The sequence below is a fragment of the Numida meleagris genome, chromosome 16 (assembly GCF_002078875.1).
Source record: "Numida meleagris isolate 19003 breed g44 Domestic line chromosome 16, NumMel1.0, whole genome shotgun sequence".
Lineage (NCBI taxonomy): Eukaryota > Metazoa > Chordata > Aves > Galliformes > Numididae > Numida > Numida meleagris.
In genome coordinates, this window is record NC_034424.1 from 2,978,582 (window position 1) to 2,993,023 (window position 14,442).

The window sequence follows — 14,442 nt, forward strand, 5'->3', positions numbered from 1 at the left end:
TTGTCATCACCGTTCCCACTGCCCCAGTCCTTCAGAAGATGCAGCTGAAGGGTGTGCTCGTTGGTCAGGAGCACTTTGCTGAATGGGTCCCGCGTGCAGTCCGTGTCCCTGCAGCCTGGCACATGATCAGTTTGTCAGCCAGACAAGCTTGCTTTTTTTGGAATGAACTAAAGGAACTGAATGCAAATGCCACTTCTTGTCTCCCCACAGCTGTGTCCATTACTCCTGCGAAGCCACTGACTGCCAGAAGCTGGAGATCGACAACGCGTTGCTGAACTGCACCGGGGGCGGGTGGTACAACGGAGCCCAGTGCAACGTGAGCTGCAGGACGGGCTACATTCTGCAAGTCCAGCGAGATGACGATCTCAGCAAAAGCCAGGTTTGTTCTGCTGGTTTTGCGTGGCCCACAAAAGAGGAATGAGCAAATGGGTGTGGAGAAGTTGAGAAATAACCCAAAATCTCAGCTGAGCCTTGGGACAGGACCTTATCCAAATTCTTTTTCTCCGAGTAGGAGCCATCTGACTGTGTGAAGAGGTACTGACAGTGAGCAAATCTCAGATGTTGTCCAATTGTAGAGATTTTCAACCCAAAATGTTTGAATGCGTGCATAGGCCTTCTGTGATCTCACTGGCTTTACTCAACCAAACAGAGCTTCTTGGGTTGTTTTTTGGGGAGTAAGATGTTTGGGGTTTTTTTTACCAGTTTCTGGGCAAAATTTCTCCTTTCGTTCCTAGTGGTGGGGCTAACGATGTCTTAACTCCTTTGCAGCATTTCAGACCACCTGCTTCCCACCACACTGAAATGCATATCAAGGGGTGGGAAGCATCTAAACCTTTTTGCTTCCAACCGAAGCGTTGAACACTCACCCCAGTGGTTCAGGGTGCATTTGCTGTCTTCTGCAGTAATCCAATCTCACAAATGCAGCATGGCCCGATGCAGAGCATGGGGCATTCAGGAGAACTGCCAGTTTCCTTAAGCACTGGGAAAATGCACGTATACGTTATTTGGGGAGGTGGGCAAAATGTGCATATGTGCTGGAACTACCCCAGTTTGTGCTTTTTTTCTCCAGCAGTGCCAGGTCCTGTCGTGGTGGGGTGGCGGTGGCCTCCATTGGCACCCTGCTGCCTGTTGTGGGGACAGCGTGCACGTCTGGGGCTGGGTGCACACCTGGGGCTGGGGGCAGGCAGCTGCTCTGAGCAGCCCGTCTGTATTTGTGAACTATCGTGCTCTTCATGAGCTCCCAGAGAGGGGAGACAGAGAGGAGGGGAATGAGTCAGCCCTTTCAACTCAATTACAAAACAAATACAGGACCCCGTGAGCTGGGCCTCTTCCATCTTAATTGGCATCAGCACCAGAACCCCAGCTCCAGCTGAGCAGTTTTACAGAACAGAAAACAAGTTCTCAAACGAGCCTGAATGGCTGAACCAGGAAATAGTTGGAAGGGATCTGTACATTGAGCACACAGGAATCCAAAACCAAATAAAACAGCCTAAACGTGTCTCACCAGCACTGCCTTATTTAAATGCAGAAAGTACCTTTTGAGGAGTCTCAGCCAACTGTATATGGTTTTTCTCTGAGAAGTTTGGTTTCAGAGCCTTGATCAGATTCACATGACAGGAGTGGAGGCTTTTAGCACCCTTAGCTAATGTGATTCACTGCCTATTACAACATACTTCCTCTCGCTCCGCTCTACTATTGCACTTTTTGTCTTTTTTCCACTGATACAATCTGAGAGGCCTATGGATTTGTTTGCTTTGTGCTGTGCAGGGATGGAGTGAAGAATCTTAGAGATATCCCTGCTCAGCAGAACATTATCAGCACGTGCTTTGGAAGTTTATGCACGTGCTTCAGAGATCTGTTGAATAGGAACAGACAGTTTCTTTCCCCATCATCTTGTTTTATTTCTTTGCGTAAGGTGCTTCAAGCCAGAATTTGTGGAACGTGCATGCAAGAAATGAACTGTCACAGCAACTCCGGAATCCGTGGTTTGGACTCCTCATACTGTGTTGTATTGAATTCCATGGTGCTCCTTCCACAAATCTATCCCAGCTTCGGTTCTTCTGATCACAAGCAGTTGGAGATGAGATTGGATACGTGGCTTGTAATCTCTGCTCAGTGGGACTTGGTGCTTTTCCATAAAGCTGTTGGTTCTTTCACTGTTGCCATTCAGTTGGGTGTCTGACTGGAGGGACAAGAGCTGTGTTTTTCTCACTTAACTGACAGTGTGGAGGGCTGCACAAGGAAGAGGAAGGAAAGGGGTTTTACATGTGCTGATATTTCATTCTTGGGTAGGAAGAAGACTAAGGAGAGGTGCAATGTCTCAAAGAGCAGTCCGAACTTCGGTGGCCCATGGCTGCTGCATGCTGATGATGAGGACACTCTGGTTTAGCATCTGAACCACATTCATCTTCAGTATTTCACTGAAAGGCAGAAAAAAAAAAAAAAAAAAAAAAAAGGATGAACAGAGAACTAAAAGCAAAGTTTTCAAAAGCACCTCGGAGATGGAAGGGCACAAGTCACATTTCAAATCAATCTTTTACATCCAAAGGTTTTTTGAAAATCATCCTGACAGTTCCTGCACTTTCTGGCCTCTGTGTCTTCTTGAAGCCACCATTTTAATAAGTCTTAGGGAAAAAGCTTCATTCATCTTTGCTCTCTGAGAAGTTCCTGTTCCCAAGCCCTGTAAAACTCCATAAAATCACCAAACCCTAAAACATCAGCACCATGTGCAGCAGAAACCATTTGCTGTTGTTAAAACGAAACAAAACAAAACCTGAGCTGTTTTCTTTCTCCTGGGCGCTCTCTCATCTTCATTTAGGGATTTCAACAACAGCAAAAAAAAAAAAAAAAGAAAAAAAAAAAAAGGCCCTGAGAATTTCAAGGGAAAAGCCCACTACGTCTTTTATAAGTTCAGTCCTAAGTCACCATTTGCTGTTGTTAAAACGAAACAAAACAAAACCTGAGCTGTTTTCTTTCTCCTGGGCGCTCTCTCATCTTCATTTAGGGATTTCAACAACAGCAAAAAAAAAAAAAAAAAAAAAAAAAAAAAAAAAGAGGGCTTGCATACTGATGGAGGCAAAGCCATCACGTATCTTTTTCACAAAGAAGATCTTGGGATGTTTTCATTTTGCCCCAGTGTCCTCCCACCCCCCTGACAACTCCCATCGCTCTTTCTTCTTCTCTCTCCCGCTTCCCCCTTTGTCTTTCACTGCCTTCCTCCCCCTTGTCCTTCACTGAAAGCCCCGCTCATTCAGTTCCTTGTTGTCATCTCTCCTTGAAGCTACCACCACTGCTGCTCTGGTCAAGAGGTGTTATTTAAAACCCAGCAGCTCCCTAATGTTGTGCAAAGGCATCATCAATCATGCCAGGAAAAGAAAGCACGGCTCATGTGGGTTCAATTAGAGGCACAGTAGTGGGCAGAAGTGGAAGAATACTTAGAGGGGAGGGCACAGCTGTTCATTTTTAAGGAGAGGAAACTTCACACGTGAAGCATCGCTTGAAGAAGGAGCCAGCTGGGATCTCGGGCTGCAGGAAGGAGACATGAATTCTCCCAAGCTCTTAAAAGTCCCAAGAAACAAATCTTTCTGACACTGGATTTGTTTAAATTTGCATCCTCTCCACTGTATTTTACTCTGTATCTTTTTCCTTCTTTTCTCCTTCTCTCCTGCCCTCCCCTAAGCCTCTTTTGGAAGGCAGGAGATGAAGGGAAGCGGTTACTGCGATGCCAGTCAAAGCAGCACAACGTGCCCAAAGTGACAGCTAATAAACCAGATGAGAAAACCAAGCGCTTCGCGCGGACTGCTGCGCGCCGGGTGACCTTGTCAGAGCAGACAGGCGAAACAGGCACATGCCCGCTCAGGCGTCAGGTGGGAGATCTGCAAAGGCAGGCACAGATGCTGCCACAAAGACCCGAAGCCTGTGCTGTATGTGAACACCCCGAGGTGCTTCCTTCCGAGGTCCCGCAGCCAGGCGCTGCAGTGATCCCACCCTCGGGTTGGGGAAGGAGAAGCTATAAGGCAGTGGGTGCCATCTGCAGTGCTCTCTGCGGTAGCGTTATCCCTTGCACTTCCAATCAAAGCCATTAGCCTGCTGCGTGGTGGGAAGCTGGCTGTGTTACGTTCTGCTACGGAAATGCGTGCACTCCTATCACTTGAAGTTATGCTGCTTAGTGATAGACGTGCTCTGAAGTGTTTCGTTATTACGTCTGACCTTGAAAACCTCAGCTTCCATCGTATAAAGTGTGGAATAAATTCCTGGAAAAAGATGAGAAGTACGGGTCCTACCCACATGGGCTTCTCTGCATGGGAATGGCCCTGCCAGTGTGCCAAGAAGAGGAGAAGGCGTATGGTTCTGCAAGGAGATGATTCTTCCAGATTGGTCAGTGGTTTTGTTGGGAAAGTACCATGGAGAAAATGCCACAGTTGAAAATGTGGAGAAGCTTGATCTTTAGTCACATCAAGATCTGGAAGGCAGAAATAAAGCACAGTGAGGTATAGCAGTGATAATGGGATCACATCCAAGGAAGGGTGGCCCCAGGGATGCTGCATTCCCAGAAGGCTGTAGTGTCCTGCAGCCTTCGGCTAACGAAGACCATGCCCTCACTAGGGCTAGCTTGGACAAAACATTCTTGCCCATTTTTTTGTAAGGTGTGATGGTTGTGCGCAGATATTGCATCTGTTTCCATTTTTGTATTATGTTCTGTAATTTGAACTCTTTATTTGGTGTTCTGTAGAGCAGCATCTGATGTGCAATTCTGTCATTGGAGAAACTCCCTTGTGCACTGCACTGTGTTTGAACAGCAGTTATCAGCTAGAAGGAGCAATCTTTTATTCTTGAACGAGATCACACCAAGACTAAGCAGTACAATCTTGGAGTCGAAGCTCTGCAATTGATAGAGCTTCCCTGTCCTCAGCGTGGAGCTAGCATCCAGCAGAATGCAGTCCCAGACCCATGTCTTTTCCTTTACGTTTCGATACCCGTTGGGTTTATGTTTTAACCTCCTGCTGTTGAGGTGCCCCACAGCCACAGTGCTGGAGCACTGCTCAATGATAGCATCTGCTAAGGGGGTGCAGGCTTTGCTGTGTCCTGGGGCCTCCCAGCCTGTAGCACAAGTGTGGTGGTGCTGCTGCCATGCACGTGCATTATGAAGACATGGGAATATGCTGTCATCCCTTCTCCTGTGGCCATCAGAATTACACAGCAACCTCCTGAAAGCACAGGCATCTTCAAGTCATCATCTAGCTACAGAATATATATGTATATTTAATAGTGCAAACAATCCACTGGACAATAAAGAATTAGGAGCCACTGGGGAGCAAAATGACTGGAATGAGAACACAGAGTGTCATTTCACCTGAGCGTTCCGTGAATCCCCAAATGTGCTATTCTGAATGTGTAGAAAAGGAATTTTTTTTCTATCAGCAGTGCTCCCTGTTTAAATAAACTGCCTGGTCTAGAAAAGGGGTTTTGTGCCCACTTGGGAAGTGTCCAGTTTCTCAGCTCTGGGACTGCTTTTTCCATTCTGAACGCAACCATATATCAAAGAGAGACAGGTCTGAACTTCTGCTGAAACCATTAGGGTGTTTTTGCAAAAAGGGAATCCAGGTCTCTTTGATGTGTGCTAGAAAAATTTCCCTTCCTTTTATAAAGCCAGATCAATGGCTGGCGGTGCAAATCTCCTGTGAGCGTACCAGCCTGAATAAAATATTCCCTGGGGACAAAGGAGTGCTGCCGTACGGCTTGGTCAGATTCCTTGCTGGTATCTTCCCCTTCCACAGTATTTTGTGTTTGTGTTTCTCACATTTCTCTTTCTCCTGTCCTTCTCTTTATTCTGGTATGGGAGGAAGAGTCCTGCTTTCAAAGTCATCACCACTAATCTGTGACCGTTTTCCCTTTTTGATTAGAAGGCAGATGTGTTGTTTATTCTGTTCTTGGGATTTTGGTCTGCTGCGTTGTTGGATTGTTCCTCAAATCCGTAGAAGTGTAGCTTTGGTGTAGCTATTGACATGACAGTGGCTTTAGGGAAGTCAGAGCACAGACACTAACTCTGTCCAACCTCTCTTGCTGAGAGTTTCTGGACCACGTGCCAAGTACACGTATGGGCAGGATGCTCTTGGGTCTGTCCATTGCAAAATCCTACAGGAAGAGTCTATCTGTCAAGTGTGCGTGGCCCTGGTGCCCCAAGGCACTCTAGTGACTTTGTTTTACTTTACTTGTGAGACACAAAATCAATGGTTGTTACTAGGCTTTAACCAGCTCTGATCTCTCCTGTGCTGGCTGTGGTGGCTGTAGTCGTGTGTCTCCTTCCAGATGGAGTCCAGCATCACCATGACCTGCACGGATGGGAAGTGGAACAAGCAGGTGACCTGCGAGCCCGTGGACTGCGGTGTACCAGACCAATACCATGTCTACCCAGCCACGTTCAACTGCAGCGAGGGGACCACCTTTGGCAAGAAATGTTCCTTCACGTGCCGACCTCCTGCTCTTCTGAAAGGTAACAGAGGGTATGGAGCTGGGAATCGAGCTAGCACAGACTGCTGCCACTAATATATGTTACTTTTGCTATTTTTTAGAATTCTTTATGATATTTTAAGTATGAAGAATTATGAGAGTCTGGGGAAGGTTTATTTATATTAGAAGCTAAGTTCCTTTGCATCTCTCTGTTACCTTCCTTTGACCTTTGCTTGATCATGGCTGGCTGGGCAAGAACGATGCTAAATATTACTTCCATGCAACCAAAACACAGAAAAGTCATGGGGATCAATCAAATTGAACTCTCATCTTTTCCCATGCCTTGCCTTTATTACTGTGTCTGTCTCCCTTCTGTGCCTCCTCCATGTGCTTGGAAGGGAGGGAGAAGACTGAAAAGTTCCGTGTCCCAGTGGCACAGTCCCCCATCATTGTTTTTCCTGATCCAGCTCTCTCTTTTTGCTCACTCATCTTGCTCTACGTCTGACCTTTCTCTTTTCTTCATGTTTGAGAATCTCTACAAGTTGTCATTCTTAAAAATAACATTCTCTTCTGCATTCTTTCTTTTTCTTCGCCATCTTCCCTGCTGCTTTGCTGGTAGCATCCCCATCCTGCTCAGCACCATCCACTCTTTTGCTCTCTGTCAGTTCACCTTTCTGATCCAGTCCTCAGGAAACAAGAAAATTTATCATTGTTAATTTGAAGGAACATTAAAGCCAAATAAACATGTCACCTTGCACTAAAGTAATCTTAACTGCTGTTGTTGACTCAGGTACAATTGCTGTATAAGCTCTTCTTGTACATGTGGTGTCACCTCCTCTGCTAGGATTCACTGCACATTCCAGAAGAGGCACATGAAGTATTCCACATTTCAGGGAAAGGATATGTTTGTTGATTTCGTTATACATAACCAAATTACTCAATTCCTTTAACTCAGACTTGGGAAGGTAACCACAAGAAGCCAACCCGCAGTGAAAGCTAAGGCTCAAGGGGGAGATTTTTAATCAAAGAATTCCCTTTTTCCATTCACATACTCAGAGGATCGTTTTCAACAAGGAGGGTTTTTTTTTACACTGAAAATTCTTAGAGTTTTTTTGAGTGAGAGTTTGAAAACAATGTTCGTGGAATCACAGGATCGTACGATGGTTTGGGTTTGAGTTTGAGTTGGAAGGGACCTTAAAGATCATCTCATTCCAACCCCCCTGCCATGGGCACAGAAACATTCTATTAAGTGAACTGATGTTAATCAACTTGGAGGAATGTAAAATTACCCCAAACATCCAACTGGCATGTTTTCATGCTGAGCATCAGAGAGTAGAAGTCATGACCAGCAAGAGTTGGTGACTCTGGCAGGGGTAGCTGCAGGACCCATAACCCACCCTGGGTCAGGGAGTGCTGCTGTGGTTTTTAGCATCATTTCACTTCTGTCCAGACACTCTGTGAGTTGTAAGTTAATGGCACCACTTGGTGTACAGCCATCAGTGATGACTAATAGATATTGCCACTAAACTTCTGGAGAATGGCGTTCAGATGACTCATGCCTAATTCAATCACTGACGTCATGACAGCCACCGTCGGTAATGTCACAGCTTATCACATTGCAGTGGTAGTATGATATCACCATGACTGGTCTGCAGAGCTGCTGCATGAGTCAGAGCAGAGGAGCATGCTGGTGCTCCAGAAAAGAGCTCTCTTCTGTTCAAAATACCTCTGCAATCATCTGCAGCTGGGGAGGGGAGAGAGAAAGCCAGGGCTGATTTAATGAAACTTCTCTTATCTTTGTGGAAAGGGCAGGAGGGCTCCTCCACATAACTTCCTGAGCCCTCCAGAGCCTTTTGTTTTCTTCTTTGAATTCCAGCATCATGCCCAGGCTCTCTTCCTTTCCTCTCAAAGAAGAGGCATTGCTCTGGGGTTCGCAGTTCGTCAGTATTATTTTGGATAACACCAAAGTTGGCTGACTGCTGAAAATATGCCTTGTGGGCTGAGAAGAGCTCCTGCAGCAATGCTCAGGGATTTCAATAGAGAATTAGGGATTTTTGAAGGGTTAGTGGCTCATGGCTGTGTTTTGTTTCTTAGGAAAAGCTTATTCCTTTTTAACATAGAGTATAAAATAACAAAGAATGTGAAGTGCACTGAGACAAAGCTACTCTTAGCTTGACCTTCTGAAGTCAAGTAGGTCACAGCAGAGGCAAGGAGATCTATCATACTTTTTACCTGTGAGGTGCTGGCCAGGAAAGCTTCCTAAGGAAAACAAGTCTCTAATGAGTATTATGAATCATATTTATCACAGTAGTCCCCAAGGGCTGCGAGTCCTCAGCTGAGAATGGCTCCTCAATGTGTTGGAGTAGTGACTGTAATGCTAACAAACAGATGCTGCTCCAAAGGGCTCAAAATTGAAACAAAAAGAACTGATTCAGGGAACGGATAGAACACAGAAGAAGAATGAAGAATGTAATGGTACTGAACACTGCCTTAACATGGATAGCTCCATGGCTTTGGAGAGGAGGGAGCTGATGTATGAAGCAGGCTTTCCTTCAGAGAACAAAATAAGGAAGAGAAGCACAAAAGGATACAAAGCCAGTGAGGATTCACCCATGCAATAGCATTTCCTGAAATGAGCACTGTCTGCCTGTTGTCTCCTGAAAACGGAGTCCTTAATGATTTAAAACCATCATGTAGAAAGAGAAGATGCATAGGACAGTTGTATGTGTCAAGCCAGCTGAGGTGGCTGTTGATATATTATAGGTATAATGACATTTGGGAAATAAAAACACTCCTGCTGATCGTTGTTAACTTTGCTTGCTGTCCTTCTCAGGGAACAACAGCAACTTGACCTGCATGGAGGATGGGCTATGGTCGTTTCCAGAGGCTCTGTGCGAACTGATGTGTCGAGCACCCTCCATCGTCCCCAATGCAGATCTTCAGACTACTCGTTGCCTAGAAGATAAGCACAAAGTGGGCTCATTTTGCAAGTACAAATGCAAACCAGGTTACCATGTCCCTGGATCCTCCAGAAAAGCAAGAAAGTACGTAAAATAGTAATGCTACGCAGTCAGCATGATTCAGAGAGCCAAAGGTCAAAAAGATTTTGGAAAAAGGATGAGTTATTTCTAGCAGGGTGCTGTAGAGAACACCACTGAATACTTCCTTCCTGAAGATAGTTGTGCACTTTCAAGGGGGTATAGGTACCTAACTCCCTTTGGCTTCTCTGTAAATCCTTGCCAGTGCTCAAAAGCAGACCTTACCTTAGAGATACTCTTTGAGATGCAGACTGGGGAGTCCCCTTTGAAACTCTGTGGGAAAGAGTTGTACTGTCGTGTCCTTCTGACTCGGCACAAACCCGCTTCAAACCAACCACAGCCCACAAGGCTGGGAAGCAGAGTTTTTTAGGAGATATGTTCAAGGCTGAAAGAGGAGTTCAGGCTGGGCAGCTGAGTGTTGGCTTTGCAAATAATCGTTATTTTCACTTGGAGACCTCATGGTGCAGGTTCACGACTTGTTCTCCAGGTGTTAAAAGCTCGAGCACGCTCATCCCCTGCACCTGCTAGCAGAACTCATTGGCTCTGAAGGCTCTTACCTGCCTCAGCTGCTCACTAAATGGTCTTGTGTTTTTTTCTGCATGGGAAGACGGGCCTTTAAGATCCAGTGCACTCAGGATGGCACGTGGCTGCCGGGCGCTTGTGTGCCTGTTACGTGTGACCCTCCACCTTCCAAGTTCCATGGGCTCTACCAGTGCTCCAACGGCTTCCAGTTCAACAGCGAGTGCAGGATCAAGTGTGAAGATGATGACAGTCAGGCGGTGAGTCTCTCTTATCCTCACCATCTCAGGCCATAAAAATGAGTTTTTATCAATTGGTTCCTAAGGACTCTGATCTTGGAGGGACCGAGTGCAAAACCTCCTTTGAGACCAGAGGCAGAGAGATGGAGAAGGGAACTATGTAATTAAAGTAGAAGAAGAGAGCTACTTCAAAGAGCCTAGAAATATTTTTTAAGACTGTAGTAATGGTATTTATTAACTATTAACCACAGAGGATGAGCAATGAATGACTCGCTGTTTTCTGGACAAGTAATTGGTTGAAAAATCTGCTCCAGTGGCTCTATGATGTAGGTAGGCATAATCAAATATGGTTTCTGGTATTACATTAATACAGGAGGAAAGAAGTAGTAATGAATGAGTATGAAATACGTGCACTTGTCCTGTTTGCTCATTCTGTTTTACTTTACTTTTCTCTCCGGTTCTTTTTCCTGATATCATTATGTCTGTATTGTATGGTGATTTATAGGGATTATCACTGTTCAGGTGAACTGTCTAAACTTCTGTGGGTTTTTTGGCTGCAAGGTGTCATTAGTCATCAGGGTCAGATCCTCATCTGGCATAAATCAGCATGTTGCCTTTGATTTCCTAGGAGCAGTGTGCACTGATAAAGAAGGTCTGGCCTTTAATATGATGTTTGAAATACTTAGTTTTCCTCACCAGAGGCAATTATAGTTGTGAGATAAGTAACTTCTCCCAGAAGTGCTGCTGCCTCTTCATATGTTGGGGAAGAGAAAGTGGGGATGTAGAAGCTGCTGTTCCTACATGCACAGCAGAGAGCACAGTGCTCTGTCAATAGCCTTGTAATAGCATTCCTGAGGATGTATGAAAAGGGGATCAGCCCTGCCACCATGTCAGTGATCCAAGACCCGACTCTGATACCTGCTCCAAACATTAGAATGCACAGCTACAGAAGAAACAGCAGCGAGGTTTCTGAGACTGGAAAACTGCACTTGTTCCCTGTGAAAGTTGTCCTGCCCACTTCATGGGGATGAGAGGCAGAGCCTAGGGCTGTGTATCAGAGCACCCTAAAAAAGTTTGGTTTGGCTGCTGCGCATTTTTGAGACGCAGGCAGTGCACAGATGGGTGCAGTTTGGGTGGGAAGCTCTGGGATACAGCACCTTGGTGCATCTCTGCTGGCTCAGACCAACTGCACCAGGGCACTAACAAATGGTATGAGGGCTTTATGGCTGCTTTGGAAGGAGCCAGACGTAAAGAGAGGCAGGGACTGGAGTCAGGGTTACATCAACAAATGAGCTGTGGAAAGTGAGAGATACAGCTACATCTCTGTTCAGTGTAAGGAAGATTGCAGTGACTGTTTAGATGCAAAAGCACCTTGAGCAAAGAAGCAGATAACATCCTAAGAAAGGGATTTGCAGAGAAAGGTATTTCCAGATATCCCAGAAAACAGACAACAGAAGAAGAGGGAGGACTCCTGGCACAAGCCAGAACCACTTGAGAGGTGTTAATTATTTAAGGATTAAACCCCACTAAGTCTCTCTCAGCTATATAAGGTGATAATGCACATTGCATCCAACCAAGAAACCCAGCAGGGATTTTCACAAGAGATTTTGCAGGTCAGGGAATGATGGACAGGATGTTACTATAGCAATGGATATCCTGGGATCTCTGAGCACACTGCAGAAACTACACAATAGTACCCTAGAGCACAGCCAACTCCAGGAACGTAAATCAGGTTTCATGGCTCACCTTTAGAAATCATAGTTGAACCCTGGCATGCAAACTGCAGTGGAAGTGCAACACACTTGCTAAAACAGCAAATTGTGCTCAATTATCACTTAGCCATCTCTTCCTGAATTCGTCACCATGCTGAAAGATCATTACTCAGCTCTACAGATGGCATCTCTTAATCACCAGGAGCGTAACGGTCATTTAAGCAGGTACCTCCCCCGGCACCCAGAGCAAGGGTCTTCCATTTCTGAACATTGCACAAATCACGTAAGTGGTCAGATCTGAACTAATTGCACTCTGCAAAACTGGCCCTGAGGTGGGAGTCACCAAAATGGATCACATCCTGAGTCCATCTGCTCCATTACGCTTTCATAAGATTTTCTTATTACGTCTGGCAATGGCTGGATGTCTAGAGAAGGGAGTGCAGCTCCCATGCAGTAGTCTGCCAATGAGACCACTTTGCATCTCACTAAACATTGTTTTCAGCAACAAAGCTGAGCAAAAAAAAGCATTAGGATATCAAACACGGGACTCACACCGAATGCTGTGCAATATCCCATGTATGTACAAGGGACTTGTGCAGATCCCTATGCAACAGGGGCCATGGGACATAGGGAAAAGCTCCAAAGGCAAATTTAGCATCCCTGGTGGAACTGAGATCTCAATGCAGACAGCACACTAAAGCATTCCCAGAGATATCCAGCCTAGTCTCCAAGAGCAGGGTGAGTAGGCTGAAGTCAACAATGCAAGGAGAGGCAGAGATCCTGTCTGCTTCTTGCACTGAGCAGGGTCACCATGGGAGGCTTGGAGCCCAGCCCCACCATCATCCCGTTGAATGTCCGCCACTGCCCTGTGGCAGCTGGGCTCACAGCTCCTGCAGAACAGCTTGTGCAGAAATCCCCAGCGCCACGTGGATAGATCTGATGAAAGATTGCCTGCGTGCTGCTTTGTTGTTTCTAAAGGGCATGATATTTCTCCCTGGACTTTGGTATTCATTCTTCGGTATTGTACAGAGAATCTTTTCTATAAGAGAAATGTCATATTCCATTCCTTGCCCATTCCCACACCGGAGGATTTGTCTCTCCTTTACACCTGCCTCTGTGCATGTCTGTCTCAGCCTCTTCGCTCGCTGTCATTCAAGGCAGCCAAGCTCTAAAGAGCACGTTCTGCCCTGCTAAGCATCCCTCTCGTGTCCCACTTCCCTTCCTCCTTCAGGTGGCCGTTGGGGATTCTTTCTTTTTCGAGACAAATATGATGCAACTTGTTAGAAAATGGAAGAGGGAAAAGGTTGTCTGCAGTCAACACGAACCTCTCAGCAAGAGGCAAGAGGGCACATGGGGTGAATGCACTGTTTTTTGCAGATCCATTTTAATGTAGACCTTGCAAAGACCTTGTAAAGACATAACATTGCATAGAAGAGATGTGTGTTTGCTTTTGTGTGCAATGCAGCCTTCCTTTTATTTATTATTCAGCAGAAAAGTCCTTCTTTGCCCCCCCCACCCAGAACTGGCAGCCCCACCGGGGGCTCTCCCAGCTCCAGAACTTTGCTCCCAGCTCAGCTCTGCCTGCTTCTCCCCTCTCACCATGCATCTGCTGTCCTTGCTGTTGTTTTTGTGACCGTCCTTGTTATCTCCTTGTCTCATTCCCAGGGCCGTGGAAGCAATGTGATTCACTGCCGGAAGGATGGCACCTGGAGCGGCTCCTTTCATCTCTGCAGGGAGATGCAGGGCCAGTGTGCTCTGCCCACACAGCTCAACAGCCACCTGAAGCTGCAGTGCTCCGGCGGCTATGGCATAGGTTTGTGGGCACTGGGGGTGAGGAGGAGGATGAGACTGAGAGGGAGGGAGGAAGGAGTCAGCAGTCCTTGGAGTCACTTTGTACTATGGAGCCATTTATGTGGGTGAGAGGCTGCTGTGGGCAGGAAGCTGCTCTGGGATGGTGCTTTGGGAGGCCAGGCATCACGTAATGTGCTGACTGCCTGCTCCTTCCAGCATTCCCAGTTTCATCGTGTCCCTTCTTGGCCAGCTGGTCAACCAGCAAGCCAGGCTGCACCGGAGACGCATCCAGTTCTCAGAATAAGGGAAGAGGTTGTACCTGCACTTGCTCTGACTGTTTTGTAATGTCCTTTAACCACACACACATACCTTCCGTGCCAAAAAGCAGGGTGCTGGCAGGGAAGCGCAGCAGCAGGAGCATTCGGCTCTCTCCAGAAGGAATGAGAGCAGCCGAGCATCCCCTTTGGTATGAAAGTTGCTTAGGAGCCTATGCGAGGATGTTTGCCCCTTCCTTCTGGGGTCACTCTGCAAGGAGTTTGGAGCTTTGGGGGTCTTCTTGAGCTTGGCTTTGTGTCACCCAGGCATGCGTTCCTTCATGAAAATAGGCTGTATTGTGCTTTCAACCCCCGCTGCCCGGGTTGCAAGGGGAGCAGCCCCGCGAGGCCCCTTCCTGCAGCCCCACACCAGCCCCCC

The 14,442-nt window shown here is 46.6% G+C and overlaps 1 protein-coding gene across 2 annotated transcripts in view; it reads left to right on the forward strand.

The window, feature by feature from the left end:
* PAPPA (pappalysin 1) overlaps window positions 1–14,442 on the forward strand; it is a 175,090-nt gene that overhangs the window by 131,431 nt on the left and 29,217 nt on the right. The window contains exons 14-18 of one of the 2 annotated variants that reach the window (XM_021414277.1): window positions 211–379; window positions 6,310–6,493; window positions 9,284–9,494; window positions 10,096–10,267; window positions 13,624–13,771. In XM_021414277.1, coding sequence (XP_021269952.1) covers window positions 211–379; window positions 6,310–6,493; window positions 9,284–9,494; window positions 10,096–10,267; window positions 13,624–13,771 — 884 coding nt within the window. Of the gene's footprint in view, window positions 1–210; window positions 380–1,915; window positions 2,456–6,309; window positions 6,494–9,283; window positions 9,495–10,095; window positions 10,268–13,623; window positions 13,772–14,442 lie in introns of those variants that run through there. The other variant, XM_021414278.1, reaches the window with a different exon arrangement.